The sequence below is a fragment of the Fukomys damarensis genome, unplaced genomic scaffold, assembly GCF_012274545.1.
Source record: "Fukomys damarensis isolate Sample0158 unplaced genomic scaffold, DMR_v1.0_HiC HiC_scaffold_34, whole genome shotgun sequence".
Lineage (NCBI taxonomy): Eukaryota > Metazoa > Chordata > Mammalia > Rodentia > Bathyergidae > Fukomys > Fukomys damarensis.
In genome coordinates this window covers 1502342-1521489 of record NW_022900946.1, presented here as the reverse complement: position 1 = coordinate 1521489, position 19148 = coordinate 1502342, and the positions used below count along the sequence as shown (strand labels likewise).

Sequence of the window (19148 nt, the reverse complement as noted above, 5' to 3'; positions counted from 1 at the left end):
ACCCTGGATCTGGGGCGCTGGTGAAGGGGCACAGGCAGCCTGGAGAAATCCCCAGTGCTGGCTGCACAGAGGCACAGGATGGCTCCCTCACCCCAGCCTGGCACCGCACCTCACAGGTTCCCCTCTCGTGCCCTGGGGTCATTCCCGCTCTGGGACAGTTCCTTCTTCCAAGGGCACCCTAAGTAGAATTCCTCTCCCCCCACTGTACAGGAACGAGACCAATGGCCTGGGGACACTGGCAGCACCTGGAGGTGTCATTACTACATGCAGTGGCAGAGGCAAGGACACGGCCCCACGGCAGAATGGGCTGGCCGTGCACGTCCACAGCCAGGCCAGAAACCTCGCTCAGATGTTCTCGCTTCTCTTGGGAAGCCCGATGCCCAGCCGAGGGTGCACCATGTGGCTTCCGCTGGCTTCCAGCCACTGCCTGGTGGATCACATGGTCACGCTCCTAAGAATCACCCAGGGACCGCGTTAAACATGGACCAAGAAGGCCTCCCTTTGGAGGTCCTCATGCAAGAGCTCTGAGGGCTCAGAGATCTGCATGGAAGAGAACAGGCCCTAGGAATATGGCTATAAGGGCGGGGCCCAGCCAGTTCGTTCCTCTGTGGCTTTAAGGCAAGTACTTCCTGTAGTAGCAATAAATGCAACAGCCCTAATTCTACGAGGCAGCCTAGGCTGAACTGGTACCGGAAACCACAGCTACGTTTCAACAGCATCCAGAAGAACCAACTTGTTGACAACACAATTTGGGACTTTGTGGGTACAAGCCCTAGGCTGGCAGCAATGCTCAGATAAAGAAAGAAAGAGAGAATATTTACAAGCTGTTGTCATGACATCAGAGTGTAATCTAGCTGGGCTCAGTGGAACCTGCCTGTCATCTCAGCCACTCAGAGGCCGAGGCAGGAGGGTCAGGAGTCAAGGCCTGCTGCAGGAACCACCTAGCAAGACCATGCGCTCAAGATGAAATAAAATAAAAAGGGTTCTAAATACAGCTCAGCACTCCCTGGGTTTGGTCTGCAGCACACACAGGCATGCGCGCGCGTGCACACACACACACACACCCAATTTCTTACTTCTACATCTCCTTACAGAGGAACTGAGTTCTTGGCTAAGCATGGTGCTGCACAGCTGTGATTCCAGCACTCTGGGAGCCTGAGACAGGAGGACCAACACAAGAAAACGGAGCCCAGCACAAGCAACTTAGCAAGACCCTGCTTTAAGACGGGTGGGCATGTTCCAGACTAGGGACGCTTGGCCTGCAGCTGAAATCTATTTGCACAGTTTCCTGCAGAGACACAGACTGGTGACCCAAGACCATGACTGCAGCGCTGCGTGACTGCGGCGCCGGTCATGTGCCACTGTTAGACTGCTGCACACAATGGTAGTGTGTGCTGAAAACAATAGACTATTTGCGAATTTCCAGCAATTACTTACTGAGAAAAATAACGCCTTGTCCACAATGTCACTGGTAATCTTCTAATTAACCATCCAGAAGGAAATATTTCTTAGAGGTAGAAATATTTCACAGCCTAAATAGGCATGTGCACATAATTATGACGTGAGTGCGCCAACTACTTAAACTATAACACAAAATTTTGCTTTTCAATACTTCCGCTCATTTCTATTTCTTACAACTATCCTGACAACAGACTCTGCCCACATGTGGTTATTTATTTATATTTATCATCTATCCGTCCATCCGTCCAGTTCTGCAGTGCTGGAGATCAAACCCAGGGCCCAGCACAGGCAGAGAGTGCTCTTCCCATGAGATACACCCCAGCCCCTGATCTTTGTTTTGGTCTCTTTTTCACAGTATGAGTGCTCCATGTCACCAGGTGAGTGCTCTGTCACTCCCATGTCTGGTTTATAAGTGAGGTGACAGGCTCAGAGAGGGTCAGAGACCTGCCCCGAGTCACACAGCTACCAGAGCAAACACAACAGATTTGCAGTGGAGACCTGCTGGGCTGCTTTTTGTCACCCTTTAATTCCCATGCTTAGAAATGTGTGCACAATAAACACTTCCTGTGGAGGGAAGGAAGCACGGGATGGGGAAGCTGGGAACCAAGGTGGCGTGGAGCAACGGGCTGGGCAAATACCTGCAGCAGGGCCAGGGCCCAGGTGCAGCGGATGCGACAGCAGCGGAGAGAAGAGCGAGAGACAAAGACACCGGCCTGGTATAGCATCTGGTACCTGGGTGCAGGGACACAGGGGGCTCCTCTGGGGTCTGAGGGCAGGGCAGGCCTATCGCCCCCCACCAGCCATGCCCGCCTCGGCCTCTCACCAGCGGTACTGCTGAGCATGACTCAGGGATGTGTTCCGGAAGAACAGGAGCTCAAACTGCAATGGAGACCAGGCGGGAAGGGCAGAGGCTGGCGTGCAGGCCCCAGCCCGTGCTTGATCCCACCCTCCCGGCACGCTCACTCACGAGCCCCTGGTTGATGAAGTACTCAGCGAAGTAGACCAGCACCAAGGGGACGATGTAGCACAGCAGGCCCTGGAAGGGTCAGAGGTGAGTGGAAGGCCAGGGGCAGGCGCCGACCACAGGCACACACTGCAGCTGCGTCCACACCTTGAACACTATCCACCTTTCCTGGAGGGAGAGGTTCCAGCTGGCACCTGCGGGGAACAGGGAAAGGGGAGAGGAAGCAGGAGAAACAGGAACACTGAAGACTGGTCCTGGCTGTCCATGAGCAGCACCCTGCTGGTCTGCACACTTAAAGAGGGTTGAAATGGTAAACTTCATGTTATGTAGACTTGTTATCATGTTTTTTTGTTTTTTTGAGACAGGGTCTCACTGTGTATTTCAGGCTGGTCTTGAACTCAGTCTGTGGCTGAAGCTGGCCTCAAACTCAGAGATTCTTCTGCTTCAGCCTCCTGAGTGCTGGGATTGTAAGTGTGCACCACCATGCCCGGCTCTTCATAGCTCTCACACAGCTCAACAGATGGGCATTGCACCCTCACCCCAGACACAGTGGTTCTTCTATCTCTAGAATATCTAAGCTCATTTCTACCACAGGGCCTTAGCTTGTGTTGTTCCCTATCTAGAACCTCTTCAGCAGAAGTACCCAAGGCTGAATGCTTGACAGTCAATTTTCAGCCAGAACGTCATGTCCTCCAAAAGGTCTTCTCTGCAGGAAGTAAACTCCTAAGCCCTCCCTACTCCCCTCAACTGTCCTATTTCATATCCTTCCAGAGCTTACCAATGAGTGAAAATGCTTTGTTTCTGGCTCATGGCCTGGCTTATGAACTATCTCGAACATCTGGCACAGCCAGGCCTCAGAGCAGCTCTTGACTAGACAAATGTTTTGGCTGTAACCAGGATCCCGCCCCTTCCCTGGAACAGACCAAAACCCAGAGGAAGGACTCCCTCAGAGGGCCTGCGTCTCCTACCTGGCTTCAGCTCTGGAGCCTCTGTGCTGATGAGGGGCTGCCGGGCTGAGGTCTCTGCCTCATCTTCCCCACCGGGGTCCTGGGGCTCGGGAGATGTGAGCAACAAGAAATAGCTGGGAATGAGCAGAATGAAGACGGGCGGAGGGAGCACCTGCGGGCCAGGGTACCCTCACATTCATAGGCTCCCCGGGGGCAGCATGGGGTCCTGTGCCACACAGGCCCAGCCGTGGACGCCGACTTCTCTGCAGTCGCGGTCTGCCTCCCTGTCACTCTGCCTGGGTTCCCTGTTTGATTGCTGGCGCGAACAGGCAGCCAGCTGTCTTCTCTTCATGATTATTCTCATGACTGCTCTAGTCTCCACTCACTACGTGTTCGCTTCGCTCCAGCCCAGGATGTCCCAAATTCTAGTCACTTCTCTTCTGGTTGCATCCACACTCATCCTGTGTGTATTTCACTTAATATCCTCTTTGCATTGATTCCCTTTTTCTACTTGGCACTGTCTTACACCTAAACCACAATCTGTGGAGTCGCAGGTTAAGCAGGCTAAAGTCATTTCCTAATACACACGGAAATACACACAGAATGGATGCAGAGCCCCATCCTCGCTTTACTTCAAGTCACCTCACAGGAAAGCAAGGACAACCACTGCCATTTGAAACTGGGGGTCAGAGAGGCCCAAGGCCACTACAACTAACAGGTAGTGGCCGTGGGACTGGAATCTGGGGCTGTTAATCTAGAATCCGTATCCCCCACAACAAGGCTGGAGGGAGCTGCAGACTGGGATCACGACGGAGTCCTCCCTGCTCCCATCTCCCTCCATCCCACAAGGACTTACCTGGCCAGCAGTAGGCTGGGGATCCCCAGCATGGACAGCAGCGTATGCTGAGGGGAGAGGCCAGCCTGGGTGAGGCCCAGGTAGGATAACGCTCCCAGCAACCCTGCTCCCCCAGTGCCTGAGGACCACCAGGAGATCACAGCCCTAAGAAGGAAAAAGCAGGAGTGCTCAGGAGGAGCAGCGTCAGCAGGAGGGCCTCTCAGCCCTCACCTGCCCTGGGGCTCACCTGGGGTAGGAGGCGGTGAGTGAGAGGAAGGTGACCTCCCCCAGACCTGATGAAATGCTGGCCAGGACCACACCTGGAGGAAGACAGGGATGGAGAAGAGAGCGTGGCCTCTGCCCAACAGTCCCAGTTCCAAGGCCTACGATCTGGCCTCATCTGCACTGGCTCAGAGGGGCTGAAAGCAGATTCCTGGGGAAGGCTGGGTTCACATCAAAGAAGCAAACCCCTCTTCTGCATGACCTGTCGCACAGAATGACACCTCCATCCACCCATCATCCAGCCAAGGGCAAGGCCTCATCCTGACACCCCGCCAGCCCCATCCCATGCATAGAACCTGTTCATCCCCCACTGACCCTGACGAATCACCCTGACTCCCATCTCCTGTGCGCAGCAGCCTTAATAGGCTTCTGAGGCTGCAGAAACAGTTCCTTTGCTCTGGGAAGCTCTACCAAACTTCCTCTGGCCAACACCCGACACAGAGCATACGCACCACACAGGCTGGTCCCCACTGAGCGTGAAAAGGCAACCAGGAGGAAGCTTCCCGCAGAACACACTGCGCTGATGGTAACCCGAGGGCTGCGGGTGAGAGAAGGGCATGCAGGCTGGCCTCAGGTCACTCCCCAGCCTCCGGCCACCTCCCAGCTCATCCTCACAATGACACAAACCTATAGGGCAGTAGATGAAGGCCCAGAGGAGCCAGCAACTTGATGACGAGGGTGGGGAGGATGTCTGCCAGCAGCACCGCCTGAGATAGAGAGCAAAGTGAGACCCAGCCCCACCTAGGGACAATGCTCCTGACCAAGCAGGGAGCAGCAGTCACTCACTGAGGCAGCAACAAACATGGGCTCTGGCCCTTCACTGCATGGCATGGCATAAACACCGAGCTTTGGCTTCCTTGTTGGGAAAACAGGGACCTCACAGTGCTTTAGCTCATAGGAGCGGTGTGGGTGATGTGGGTTAATAGATGCCATTCACAGAAAGGGCCCAGTGCTTGGCAATAACCTCAATAACTATAGCCACGACAGTCCTATCTGGGTGCCAAGGGACTGGGGACGAGGGGTCTCGGCCCTCTGGCCAGGCAGAACTCACAGCTGTGGAGACAGAGTTGCAGTCAAATCGAGATGAGCTGTTGCCAGGGACAGGCGTTGGACCTGGGTCCACCTGATGGGGGAAAAGAATGTCATCCACCCAGGGAGGCAAGATGAGGCCCAGTCTCAGCTCTGTTTTAACTTAAAGATAGCATAGGGTCGGCTCTACCTACATCATGGTCCTATCAATGCTCCCACACTCTTTCTTTGTGGTCTTGGGATTGACCCAGTGTTTCACATAGGCTAGGCAGGTGCTCTATCACTGAGCCACATCCCTAGCCTCCCAGCCCCTCTGAATTTGTCTACCCCGCTCCCAAAGCTCTTTTGAAGGCTGGGAGACTAGGAACTTTAGCCCCCTGCCCCACCGACTGGCCACCACTTTCCATGAGTTTTCCAGAGTCCTCTGCCCCAGCGTGAGAGTCCGTCCCTCAAGAATTAACTTGGTGGTGGAGAGGGGCTGACTTACATGGCTCTGATTCCCAGATGCCCTCTCTTGTCTAAGGATGTCATGGGCAGCACTGAGCATCACCACATAAGAGAAGTTGTTGCAAAGGCCCAGGATCCTGGAACAAGTGAGAGAGTCCCACTACATGTCAGGCCTACAGCCTATCCAGTCCTTGCAGTTCTCTCACTGATCTGTGTTCTTCAATCAGCTCCCCCTTTTCTTTCCCTACCATCAGAGTTCATCTTCCTTCAGGGTCGAGGTTAGAAATAAAGGCTTTGGGATCACACACTTGGGTTCCCCTCTGAGCTGAGGCCAACCCAGGAAGCCATCTTTGGAGCTCCCACGACAACTCTGTTCTGGGTATTTTTCATCCACAAACACTCTGTGCTACAATAAAAATATAACAAGGCCCGAAACCCAAAGATTCAAGTTCGAAGCCTGCTGCTTCCTACTCCAATGGCCTCAGCCTACTTGTGTAAAAAATTAGGACATAATTTCTCTCCTGACTACCTTGCAAAGTACTGTAGGGATCAAAATAATACCAAAGCCCTTATAATACAGAAAGGATCTTCTTCACTTACTTTCATCTCTTAAGAGCTCTGGTGAGTGACAGTAAAGACAGTGGGCCCTAGCCGGGTACGGTGGAGCATGCCTGTACTCCCAGCATTCTGAAGGCTGAGGCAGGAGGATTGCTGAGTTCGAGGCCAGCCTGGGCTTCATGGTGAGTTCAAGGCCAGACTGAACTACATAGTAAGACCCTGTCTCACAAAATTTAAAAAGCAAAAAAGAAAGTAAGAAACTGAGTCTAGTGTCAAATGGTTTCACAAGTGTCTTTACAAGCATGTGATGGGCTCTTCCTATTTTACTGCTGAGGAAAACGAGGCACTCAGTGAAGTTAAATCACTCTTCCAAAGAGTCACACGGAAAGCCATTTTCAAACCAAGTCTTCCACGTTTAGGCGAATGCCAGCAGACTTCCCAAAACTCAGTGTTTCAGTGGTCTTAGGAAATAAGATGATTTCTTTTTCTGGTGCAGGGGGCTAAATCCAGGGCCTTCACATTGAGCTACATCTCCAGCTCTTTTTTGTACTTTTATCTTGAGACAGGTCTCACTATGTCACCAGCTTGCCAAGGCCAGGCTGGAACCTGGTGATCCCCTCCTGCTGGGGTCTCCAGAGTGTTGAAGTTACAGGCATGCACTGCCACCTCTAATTTAGATATCGTTTTAAAAGTTTTAACACTGATGGAGGTACTTGAGCGTACATTAGAAAAACACTGGTTTTCCATTTGAAGTTGTGCTTTAGTTTCTTTTTAAAGTATGCATATTACAAAATGTTAAGGCTGAGCTGGCTGGAGAAAACTTTAGGCAAATAAGCCTCCAGGTAGAATAAGGATCTGGCCCCCATAGGTGAAGGTGGTTAGGTAAATAAGTGAAATCTGGCAAATTCGCAGCCACCTTCAGAGCAAACCACTGGCCTCAGTAAATATTTGTGGATTCAGTTCCTTCTCACAGTGCAGGTCCCCACCCCACCCCCGCCACCTGTCACGTGTTTACATCTGCTAGCCTCTGAGGCCACTCACCAGAAGCCCACCACGTTCTTCCACTGGGCACCCCGATGCTCCAACAGAGCGGCTCGGGCCTCTGGGACGACCTCCTCCCCTGGGAGGAAGAGAGGAGAGTGTGACCTCCACCCGCGGGCAGGAGCGGGTGTCTTCCCGGGCAGAGGTGGTCACTCCCCGGAGGGCAGACCGGAATACTCACCCTCAGAATCCGAAAGGTGTGGCCGCGAGCCCGCACAGCATCCCATAGCATCCAGTTCAGGTCCCTCAAGGAGTCCAGAACCAGTGAATGTTCAAAATTGGCTCCGACGGGGCGGACCAGAGTCTACGGCAGGTGGGAAGGGTCAACGTCTCATGGCCGGTCTGCCAGCAGTCTGCCGCACTCGCGCCGGGCGATCCATCAGTGGAGCCCGGAACTCCGGTTAGCACCCTCCAGCCCTACAACGCCCCACCGGGCGGAATCTGCTCCCGCCCCCTTTAAAACCGAGGGCCCTTAGGATCTGTACCTTTAAGGGCAGCTGAGCATTCCGAGCCAGGTAGCAGCAAGTCTTCCGTCATGTGACGGACACACGCTGATCCCCCATCACGTGACTGGAGATCCTCCTCCCCCCCCCACACACTTCCGTGTGCTCTTTTTGCTTTGGACTTTCTCAGTTTTGGGGCACTAGAAAGGGAGAGGCCAAGCCAACTACTGATTTTACACTCGAGCGAGAGGAGCAGTAAAGTAGAGCTTTGATTTGCAACTCCCGAGGCTGTGACTGTATCCTGCGAACACTAGTCACGGCGTATTGCGGCTTCAGCTCCTCTCCCACTATCTTCTCTTGCCAGAAACAAATATGGCCGCCTGCCCACAGACTGACTGGACTGGTTCCGGCTGAGAACAAAGATGACTATCATCACGTCATTCATAATCTTATCTACTGCCCTAACAAGTTGTTTTTAAAAATCTAAAATAAAGACAACACCCCCCCGCCGGAGTTTTCAACAATCACCTATTGGTAGTAACTAAGTACCCCCTTTCCCAAATTATCCTGGAGCTAAACCAAAACCAACCAACCAATCAAAACACAAAAGTAACCCAAACTCTGGTTTTACAGATGAAAAACTATTGAAATCCAACAAAATTTGTCCTAGAGGTTACCTTAGAGACTAATTTAGCAATAAGAAACAGTATTAGAGGTAGGGAGTCGTGGAGTAGGCTGCTGCATCAAGGGTGCTTAGATCAGACAATTCTGGCCTGAGATTCTGTGCTCTTTTATGAAAATGAGGTTCACTTCACATAGTCCCAAATAAGGAGTCATTCCCTTACCTTCTGGAAGTTGTAAGGCAGCATCTTGACTCTTCTTCACCATCACCTTCCCCTAAACTGCTACGGCTTCCAACAGCCCATGCCCAACTCTGTCAGCCCACCATCAGGCCTTCAGAGTGCTGTTTGAAATATTTCCCTGCGGTGTGTTTCCCAGATCATTCAACCAGTGAGAACCGGGAACTACCCACGCAGGGCTCTAGAAATACAGCAGTGCTTCGGCCCTCAAGTAACTCACAGAAGGAGGCCGAACCAAATAACCACACTACAAAGTTAACTAAATTCTGTTTTACAATAATCAAAGATGTGGGGATGAGTATTGGAACCACCCACCCAGCTCATTTGTCCCCTTAGGGAAACATTGACACTTCAGAGCTCCAGCTAGCCCCCTCTTCTCTCCTCCTTGTCCCCAGGCAAAACAGGAACTAGAAACCCCAGCTTCCTCTCATAGAATGGCTGTGCCTGGAGTAGACGGAAATGGCTGCTGTGGCTGCCCCCCCACCCCAAGTGTCAAGACTTGAGTCACTTAGGCTTCAATTGCCACGTGCACCCTCCCCCATCCTCATTTCTGAGATTTCCCAATCCCTCTTTTTTCTTTCTGGCATACCCTCTTCCCCTCTTCCCCTGTAGTTCCAAACGTGCACCTGAGGCCCCTAGGGGATGCATACCCACTGCTCTGCCTGGGGCAAAAACTGCTCTGGACCTGTGGGAGGTGGGCAGGGCCTAGGTTAGTCCTACATCTGGGAGGGACGGGGAAGAGGAAGTATCTTAGGTACTGGGGAAGACCGGCTGGTCTTGGTGGGTAGGGAGGGGCATTAGCAGCTTTCTGGACACACCGAGACAGACAGAATGGACTTCCTCCGGCAACACCTCCCTGGGCTGCACCAAGCCTTAAGGGGGGCACTGGTGAGAGAGGCAGAGATGCCAGAGACTTCCAGCCCCCATTCTTTGTGACCTCCTCTTTTCTGCTTTGAGCCTCCTCAGATTCCTTTCTCAGGACCAGGCAGCCTCCTACCCCAGGCCTTGCCTGGTTTCAATCCTCCAGCCCCACAAATGCACTCCTGCACTCCCAATCTAGGTCTTTGTAGTCCCTCTGGAGATCCTGTTCTCCCTCTCCTCCCAGATCCCAGGGCCTTCCTCTTTATCTAGGGCTGCTCTGGCCCAGGGCCCCAGGGAAACAGTGCGGCCTATCCCGAATGCCTCCCCCAAATGCCTTTGCCCATCTCCTTTTTCTTCTAGGACTCTCTCAGCACCTTTGTCTCCTACCTCATGGGAGATGCGGTCCCCACTGTAGAGAGGGAGGTGCAGGCTGCTGAGGAACTGGGGGAGGTGGCTGCAGGAAAGTCAGAGAAGAATGAAGCCCAGGAGGCCCTGCAAAGCCTTAGAGATGGCCAAAGCGAGGGGGTTGGAGCACTGCGAGGGCCTGGAGAGGCTGGAGGATGCCAGGAGCAGAGCTCAGCTGCAGAATGGGTCTGGGGGTGGGGAGAAGGTAGCTCTTGCAGGTCCCAAGCAGGTAGGCAGGACTCTGGGGCCTGGGGGTCAGTCACAGCAGCCAGGGGCCCAGAGCCAACTGCTCTCTTAAAGGCTGAGGAGACATCTGAGGCAGGGTCTGGAACTCACAGAGACAGGGTCAGTCAAACCAAGGAGAGACCAGAGTCTGAAGAGCAGGAAGTGAACAAAGCGGACACACTGACAACGTGGGAACAGGAGGAGGAGGAGGAAGAGGAGGGAGAGGTCAGAGCAAGAGCGCCAGGGATGGCCAGAAGGGTGGAGTCCGACCAGCCCTGGCATGGGGAGCCCAAGGGGAAGGCTGGTGCCAAGAGGGAGAAGGTAGCCAGGGACAGGGTGGAGTCACGGCCAGTGGTCAGGGAGGCAGTTGCAGAAACTGAAGCATCTGGGGCCACAGAGCCTCAGAGGGAAGAAGGGGAGGTGGCAGGAGTGAGGGCTGGCCAAAGCACGAGGGTCCAAGGGACACAGGGCCCAGGGGCACAGTCTGAGGATTGGACAACCTCAACCAGGGCGGAGGCTCACCTTCCAGGAGTCAGGGAGACTGCAGATGGGCTAGTCCCAGGAGACAGATGCCCAGAAGCTTCTAGTAGTATCAGGATCCTAGAGGAGGCCTCCAACAGAGACCAGGAAGAGGAGCCAGAGAAGAGAGTGGATAAAGTGAAAGTTTTCCCCAAACAGCCCTGGGCCCTGGTTAGTGAAGCAACAGAAGAGGCAGCTGAGGGCCAGAAGACAAGGAGGGAGGCTGCAGGAGCCCAGGAGCCAGAGGAGGAAGCAGGACAACGCTTTGAGGGCAAGACAGATCTGTACAGGAGCGAGGCCCAGGGCAGGCAAAACTCGGAGGTCAGGGCTGATGGTGCCAGTCTGTTGGAGGAGGTCCCGGGAGGACAGCCCTGGGAGGAAAAAGGGAGTTGCCGGGCCCCAGAGTCTGAGCTGGCCCCACACAAGGAGGCTGAAGGTGAGGCAAACTCCGAAGCAGCCCTGGAGGCCAGGCCTGAGGAGGAGTTCATGTGGGAGAGAGGCCAGGAGGACCAGACAAGCCAAGGAGCCCTGGGGGTGGAGTGGGGTGCCCTCAGACACAGGGTCACTGGAGACCAGGGGCCCGAGTCGGTTGGAGATGCCCAGACACCAGCAGAGCCCCCTAAAGAAGTGCAGGAGGTGCAGGTGGCACACAGACAAGGCCCAGCCCTGAGCAAAGAGGAGACAGAAAGTGAGAAGGAGCAGCCCAGACATGTGGGGTCTCTGCCTCCTGAGCTCTTTGAGGCAGAAGACTGGGAACTCTGGTGGGGCAGGGACATGGAGAGCAAAATCACCCAGGAGGAAACCGCACATGCTGAAGAGGGAGACAAGGAGGCTGCAGGAGGCCAGGCCCTGGAGGCTGAGGCCAAGGGAGGCTGGGAGTCTGAGCTGCCAGAGATCCCAGAGTGGGGAAGGGAGAAGAGAGAGACCTCTTCAGAGGAGAACCAGGAGTTGCAGGGATACCAAGGTGCAGAGGCAGGGACAGGCCAGGCACTGGGAGAGCCAGAGGCCAGAGAAACCAGGGACCGCATGGTGGACGTCACTGAGCCAGGGGAGGCCGCCAGAATTCCCAGGGAAGGCTGGAGCCTGCGGGAGGTGGCTCTGAGCCTCCAGAACACCGAGGACACTCAGACCAGTCCTCTGCCTGCTGAGATGGAGGGGAGACAGGCAGGGGGAGCGCCTAGGCATGGCAGGGCCTTTGAGGAGGGAGAGGAGACTGGGGTAGGAGTGGGGCAGCCAGAGGCTATGCTGTTGGAAGAGACAGGCAAGTGGCATGTGAGTGATCAGAGGGGACACGGTGAGAGGCAGTGCCACCCTGAGGGAGAGGTGCAAAGGCCGCTAGGTGTGGACGGTGCCAAGGTGACTGAAGGCCAGAGGACGGAGGCCGAGAGGGCTGCACCAGAAGACCTGGAGGCTGTCCAGGGCCAGGAGGGGCAACCAGTGCACCAGCCCCCTGTGGAGACTGCAGAGGCCATGGGGACTGACGGAGGGGACACTCACAGCAGCTGGAGTGAGGTGAGGGCCCTGCTGTGGACCAAGGAGGGACAGCAGGATCTGGAGGCCAGCTCCACAGTGCCACACCTCCTCCCTGCAGGTCCTGCTCCCTGGGTCCCGCCTGGACGTCTCTGTCTCACGTAGCCGTGCGCTCCTGACCCGGAACTCCTCAAAGCGTCGTTCCCGGCCCTCTTTCTGGAGGACATCTGCCTCTGAGCAGCAGGACCCTCCCAGCCCCCAGCCTGAGGAGGAGCTGTCCACCCCCGAGCAGAGCCCTCTTCAGCTAGAGGATGCCCCTGAGCCAAGTCCCTCGCAGTCTGGAGGGACCCCAGAGCAGGCCGGGAGAAAGCTGCTGGGACATGGGTAGGCACTGGGCCCGGACTCTGATGGCAGAGGAGGAGGAGGAGGAGGAGGAGGAGGAAGAGATGGCAGTAGTGATGAGTTGAGTTAAAAGAAAAGAAAGGGGAGGAGAAAACCTCAGTGGAGGTTAGGGTGGTGGCAAGGAGAGAGTCGTGCAGACTCTATTCCTATCCCTGTTCAGTTTCTTCGCATCTTAGAGGAGCTCTGTGTTCCTATAATCTGCATGACACCATATCCACTAGATACGGGGAAATGGCCAAATAGCAAATGTTAGACACTTTCAAAAAACAATGGTAAATTATATTTTTAAAAATATTTTTATAAATACAAATTAAATTACCTGCAGGTTTGGCCTTGCACACCCTGGCATGATGCAGGAGTTGCAAGCCCGGCTGAGCCAGAGGAAGCCCCAGTGACTAAGAGCTGCTGCCTCTCCGGAGTCTGCCCCATGTTGGGTTGGAGGCCCTGGGGCCCTGCCTGACCTAGCTGTCTGCCACCTGCATCCTTCACACCATCTGGGCCTCACTTCCTGGGGTCTTGTCTGTAGAGTGGACAGGACCAGACATCCATGAAGGCCTTGGACTCCAGAAATCTGATTCTCCAGTGCAGGCCGGTGGGCCGTAAGCCACTGGGACCTCTTCTCGAAGGCCCCTCCCTGGTCACCTCCTCAACCTATCCCAGCTCCTCAGGAGACAGCACAGAAGCTTGAGGGAACAGAGTCTGTTCTGGAGTCTTTTCTCTCCTAGCCCCACCCCAGGCCTGAGTCCCCCGGAGAGCTGTGTGGGGTGACTTAGCTGTGGGTGGAAGGGAAGGCTCACAGGCCTTGGGCGCCGCATGGAATCAGGGGTCGATGTGAAGGCCAGCTGCCTTGGGTTTCCAAAATGATAGCTCAGCCCGGAATTCTGCTGGTTACTATGGAAACTGTGCTGGCCAGTCGGGGAAGGTGGACTGGAAGCCTGGAGTATGTAGGAGCAGTGAGCCACTCCAGGTGGCCAGAGGCCACCAACACCACTGTAGCCACCCTGCTTCTTGGATGTCAGGCACCCCTTCTGTGACAAGATGCTGAACAGATAGGGTGAGATGGCTTTATTAGGCACCCAGCATGGTGGCCCAGCCTGAGGATGAAACAATAAATAAATCATCTCCTAAATAATAAATATCCAAGAAATAAATATCTGGCATGGACTGAAGGGTCTTTAAATTATTGGGTAGGGGCTGGGGCTAGTGGCTGATAGAATTTTTTCCTGGTCTAAGGCAGACGGGCTGGAGGCTGCCCTCTTGGCCAGGACCCCAGTCCCGAAATGCTGGAGGGGTAGGGAAGGGGACCAACAGGCCACTCCCTCAGGCGGGGGAGCCAGGCCCTGGTGCCCCGCCTTGGACAGCAGCAGGAAGTCCCTCACAGCCCGAGACAAGATGAGCTCCAGGGAGTGCAGCAGCTGATAGGTGTAGAGCAGCTGGGGCCAGGACACCTGCACTCCTGGGAGCAGCTGGGTCCCCTCCTCCTCCTCCTCCTCCTCCTCCTCCTCCTCTTCCTCTTCTTCCTCCTCCTCCGGGAGGTTGACGCCTGCAGCCAGCCCCTGTGAGGAGAGACTCAGATCAGGCAGTAGCCAGGAACCAAGTGGAGCGACTCTTCCCTGTAACCAAAGGCCGTGTCACTGGACAGCCCCTGCTTCAGGTCCCCATGATGTCTTTGTCTCTCTACCTCACCTGGCTTCTGGGCTCAGAAGATTGTAGCTGTGTAGCAAGGTGGTGCCCACAGAGCTGGCTATTCCCCAGAACTGCCTGGGGCCGGGAAGTCCCTCTCTGCTCTTAGGGATGAGCTCAGGGTCAGAAGTGGGGAGAGGAGGGATGGAGCCAATTTCCATATCACTTGCATTTTCTATTCTCCTTTTTTAAAAAGTTTATCTTGTCCTTTGAAATGTTCAGGAGAATCTGGGTGATGTCGGAGGGAGGGAGAGGAGGGGACCCACCTAGCTGTAGACCCTGCTGCTGCCAGAGGCTGTCCCGGCACTTTAGGACTCTTACCACACTGAAGATGAACCCTGAGAGTAGGCAAAGACTTGGGATGCAGAGCCAGGGCCTGATGCAACTGCACACACACACACACACACACACTCATGAGATCTAAGGTTTCCTCCCAAATGTAACTCGTGGGTGAGCTTTGAAGGGGGCCAGAGTGCAGTCTGCGTCTCTACCGTGCTGGGGCTCACCTGGAAGCGGAGATGGCGCTGCAGATCCCGCAGATCCAGCCTCATCACCTGCAGCTGCATCCTCTCCGAGCTGTTCCAGAGCCTTTGGCTCCCCAGCCTCCTCAGCGGGGCGCGGAAGGGCCGAAGCGTTACGGAGAGGAAGCAGAGTCGCTCTGGGTCCTGTGGATGGGGAAGGGAAGGATCAGGAAAGACCCCTAGGCCAAGGGTGACCCTGTGAGACCCACTGCATCGCCATGCTCTTTTCTGTCCTGTGCTGTTACTCCCAAGCCCATCTCGGCCCTCCGCGCTCGCCGCTCTTCCCACCTCCTCTTCAGCACCACAGCACACAGCTCTTCCCCATTCCCTCCGCTGCCATCCTGTCTCCTGTGCCGTCATCTCTGGCCCTTTTTTATTTTGTATTCTGAGTCAGGGTCTCGATGAGTCACCAAATTGCCCAGGCTGGGATCAAACTTTCTATCCTCCTGTGCCAGCCTCCCGGAGTGCTGGATTACACGTGTGCACAACACCATGCCCACTCTCTCTCTGCAGTTCAAGCAGCTCTTGAACTCACTGTGTAGCCCAAGCTGGTCTCTAACTTGGGAAGATCCTCATGCCTCAGCCCCAGTGCTGCGTGCGCCGCCTCCACCCCCGTTGCTGTTACCAGTTTCATTCCTTATCTGTGTCCATCTCTATTCCCACTCCTATCCCTTCCCAGCCCCACCTCATTCAGCCCAGCTCCTCTTGCCTGCTTCCTAGACCCGTTCCCCAGTCCCAGCTTCGCCCTTATATCCAAGCATCACCAGCCTCACTATGACACTGTCCCGAACCTCCCTCCCATCTGGTGCCCCAGCCTCCCTGCAGAGTCTCCCCTCACTCACGCGGAGGTGGCGCCAGGCCTGGAAGGTCAGGGACGCATTGGGGAGCTGCTGTGGCTGGGGCAGGAGGTCCAGGCTCACTCCGGACAGGTGTGATTCCACCTGAGGGGCAAGGTAGGTTAGCAGGGTGGGGACAGCTGGGCCTGGGCCTCCCCAGCCCAGAGCCAGCTACCCGGGAAACTCACAAAGCGGTGGGCCTGGCCCTGAACCCCCGTGAGCAGCTTCCTGGCGAGTTGCAGGCTGACAGCGAATTCCGCGCGCAGCTCCCTCTCCCGCAGTGTTGGCCTCCCTGGTGGCCTTGGGAATCCCCAGACACCGGCTTGCACCAGGAGCATGGAGAGCGGCAGCAGGCTAAGCCCTGGAAAGACAGGAGTGGGACAAGAGGAGAGCTTGAAGCTGGACATGATGGTGCACGCCCGTAACCCCGCACTTGGGAGGCTGAGGCAGTAGGATTGCTGAGTTTGAGGCCAGCCTGGGCTACATAGTGAGTTGAAGGGCCAGCGTGGAGTAGTAAAAAAAAAATTTTTTTGTTTTTTTGGTACCAGGGACCGAACTCAGGTCCTTGTGCTTGCAAGGCAGGCGGCGGCACCCATGAGCTAAATCTCCAGCCCTGGAATAGTAAGATTTTTGTCTTGAAAAAGTAAAAGAGGGCCAGGGATTTAGCTCAGTGGTTCTGCCACTTGCCTTGCAAGCTCAAGGATCCAAGTTCGATCCCTGGTACCAGAAAAGAAAAAGAAAAGAAAGAAAACCAAAGAAAGAAAGAAAATGAACAAGAGAATGGTTTGAGAATTCCGGAGAGGGAAGGGGACAGGCCTCTCCCAAGCCTGGGTAGGGGTGAGCTTTGCACAGTCACTTCCATGAACATCCTTGGAGCCCCTTAACAACCGCGCCAGGACCCTCTGGACAAAGTGTCCACTTTTGCACGCATATCCCAGGCTGGCTCCTGATTCCCACTCACTCAGTTGACTAAGAGCCTTTCAGTAGACAGCCGAACAATGGCCTGTGGCTACCTCTTCACTTTGCAGAGGAAAGTGAGGCTCTGTGAAGCTGCCTGACTGAACGTCAGACGCCCAGCTCTGCTGAGGGCAGGGGACCTGAGCCCTCCCCAGGAAGCTCGGAGCTGGCCACCGCCTGCCCCAAGGGTGGGGACACTGTTCCACCAAGGGTTCCTTGGCTCAGCCAGATGCCTCAAAGCAGCCACTCAAACCCAGGGGGGCTGGTGGCCAGGCCAGGCCTTCTGGAAGGTGGGTGCAGCACATGGTGCGGGGGTCTCTGGGCCACATCTGCTTCATTGGCAGAGGGGAGGAAGCCCTGGGCGCTAGGCACTGCCCCATGCCTCACCTCTGTGCCTCTTACATCTGCAGAGCAGGCCCTGTCTATACAACAGGGGGTACTGGGCGTGGTGGCTTATGTCTGTGATCCCAGCACTTGGGAGGCTGAGGCAGGAGGGTCACTGTGAGTTTGAGACCAGTCTGGACTATGTAGTGAGTTCCAGGTCAGTCTCAGCCACATAGTGAGACCCTGTCTCAAACACACACACACACACACACACAAACACACAGGGGTTCAAGGACTGGGGATTTAGTTCAGTGGTTCTGGTGCCTGCCTTACAAGCGCAAGGTCCCAAGTTTGAATTCCAGTGCCAAAAAACAAAACAAAATAAAATACACTGTAGGTAGATACTTAGAAACTCCTACAGAACTGTAAGTAATTTGATAGATAAATGTCAAACACAAATGTAATTAAAACTGTACCCGTGAAAAGACTGTTCAGCTGGAGATTTAGCTGGAGATTAGCTGCTACCTGCCTTGAAAAGCGCAAGGTTTAGCTTTCCATCCCTGGTAACAAAAAAATATACCCCCCCAAAAAAGAAAAGACTGTTCAAACTTAATGATATTAGGATAAAATATCATGCCTGATGTGGAGGGTGCAGCAGCCTGCTTTCCCAGAAAGAGGAGAGGGGCTGTGGGGTGATGGCTCCCCGAAACGGGCAGTGTTCAGTGGTTTCTTCCTAGGGGTGAGGAAATCTAGCAATCCTGGAAGTTTCTCTATTCTTCTTGAAACTGAGCCCAAACTGACTCCCTGCCTTGGCTGCTCTACCGGCCCTTCCCTGTCCCCCCAAGGTCTCTGACCCCGGGGCTCTACCCTTTAAAGTGGCCCTGAACAGAGATTGGGGGGCTTCGGGAATAGCCAGTGTCCCCTAGGATTTCCAGAGGGAGTGGACAACACCCGAGATCTCGTGGGTGCCGGCTGTGTGGCACCCCAAAGACAATGCTGACTAGGGTTCTCCTCGCTGGATGTTGGGGGCAGGGTTGGCACTCCAGGCCCCCAGAGGCGGTGGTGCTGTCTCCTCCCCATCCCTCTCTCCTGCCTGTGCTCTGCAGGCCCAGGTCCTCGCTGCCCTCTGAAGCCAATATCAGTTTCTGGAGGTCTCCTCAGCATCCTTCAGCCCTTGACCCTGCCCAGCCTTCACCTCCTCCTCTGCCCAGCACTGGGTCTGGCGCTGAGTTTGTCAGACACCAGCTGCAGCATGGATTCGTTCCAGACTCCAAACTAAAGCCCTTGACCTGGGCAGGGGCTGGCTCCTTGGCCTCTCTTGGCCAGTCCTCCCACTGCTCCTCCTCTAGGGGACCTCTGCCTCAGCCCCGGCGCAGCCGGTCCACACTCCTGGCTCTGATCCCTTCACTGCTCTGCCTCCTCCCGCTCCCCCTCAGGTCTACATCCAGCCCTCCCCTCCATGCAGCCCCCACCCAGCCTTGGGCCGGCAGCCGGAGCCCCAGTCCCTCAAACTGCTCTCATTTCCACCCTCCAGCCTGCCCAGCCTTCCCTGTGGCCAAACTGTTTCTCTCAGCCACAGCAGGGAGCTTTCCCACCCTCCGCCCCGGCCCCTCTGACTCACGCCAACCAAGGTCGCCTTCTGTGAAGCCCATGTCAGGGCCCGGCCTCTTTGCGCAGCCATCTCCTGGTAGGGGAGTCTTATACTGGGGGCTGCACCGGTTTCACTTTCCTTCCTACTTGTACTTTCAGCTTTGCATTCAATCAGTCTTCCTTCTTGCTAAAATGGGGAAATGTAATTTCCCTTCCCAGAGTGGGGAAGGCAGGAGGGGTAGCGGGAAGCTGGGGCTTTGGCCATCCTGAGCTCCTGACTGGCTGCTCCCACCCGCCCCCCACAGACACACCTGCCTCCCTCAGCTCCTGCCTGGGGGAAGCCTGCAGGGCCCCCGGGGGGCCCCCAGATGCACAGACCCCTGCCTCTTTCTGCCTGGCCACCATGGATCCTTCAAGAGCATCACCCATCCGCTGTCCTTTGAAAGATGGTGGCCAGGTAAGGGGATTGCCCAGCAGAGGGGACTTAG

General features: G+C 55.3%; 3 protein-coding genes across 7 annotated transcripts; 1 reads left to right on the top strand and 2 right to left on the bottom strand.

Annotated features, from left to right (window-relative positions):
- Positions 1–1729: 1729 nt before the first annotated feature.
- Cln3 (CLN3 lysosomal/endosomal transmembrane protein, battenin) lies at positions 1730–9692 on the bottom strand. 5 transcript variants are annotated; one of them, XM_010623527.2, is made up of 15 exons: positions 8853–9365; positions 8050–8417; positions 7746–7868; positions 7565–7643; positions 6006–6102; positions 5541–5612; positions 5117–5196; positions 4942–5027; positions 4455–4527; positions 4229–4372; positions 3394–3506; positions 2573–2619; positions 2429–2497; positions 2285–2340; positions 1730–2193 (listed from the first exon to the last, which is right to left on the bottom strand). In XM_010623527.2, exons 3-15 carry the CDS (start codon positions 7789–7791, stop codon positions 1998–2000), a joined length of 1158 nt encoding a protein of 385 aa, XP_010621829.1. In that variant the 5' UTR covers positions 7792–7868; positions 8050–8417; positions 8853–9365; the 3' UTR covers positions 1730–1997. The 5 variants fall into 5 exon arrangements, with proteins under 5 accessions (XP_010621829.1, XP_033614501.1, XP_033614502.1 ...); XM_033758610.1 differs by having other exon boundaries at positions 7746–8417; positions 8853–9692; XM_033758611.1 differs by lacking the exon at positions 8050–8417 and having other exon boundaries at positions 8853–9692.
- Apobr (apolipoprotein B receptor) lies at positions 9645–13894 on the top strand. Its single transcript, XM_010623526.3, has 4 exons — positions 9645–9755; positions 10089–12389; positions 12469–12731; positions 13075–13894. Exons 1-4 carry the CDS (start codon positions 9699–9701, stop codon positions 13142–13144), a joined length of 2691 nt encoding a protein of 896 aa, XP_010621828.1. The 5' UTR covers positions 9645–9698; the 3' UTR covers positions 13145–13894.
- A 19-nt stretch (positions 13895–13913) lies between these two features.
- Il27 (interleukin 27) lies at positions 13914–18751 on the bottom strand. Its single transcript, XM_010623529.1, has 5 exons — positions 18692–18751; positions 15978–16150; positions 15796–15894; positions 14939–15097; positions 13914–14305 (listed from the first exon to the last, which is right to left on the bottom strand). The coding sequence occupies exons 1-5, from the start codon at positions 18720–18722 to the stop codon at positions 13925–13927; spliced, it is 843 nt and encodes a 280-aa protein (XP_010621831.1). The 5' UTR covers positions 18723–18751; the 3' UTR covers positions 13914–13924.
- Positions 18752–19148: the final 397 nt, after the last annotated feature.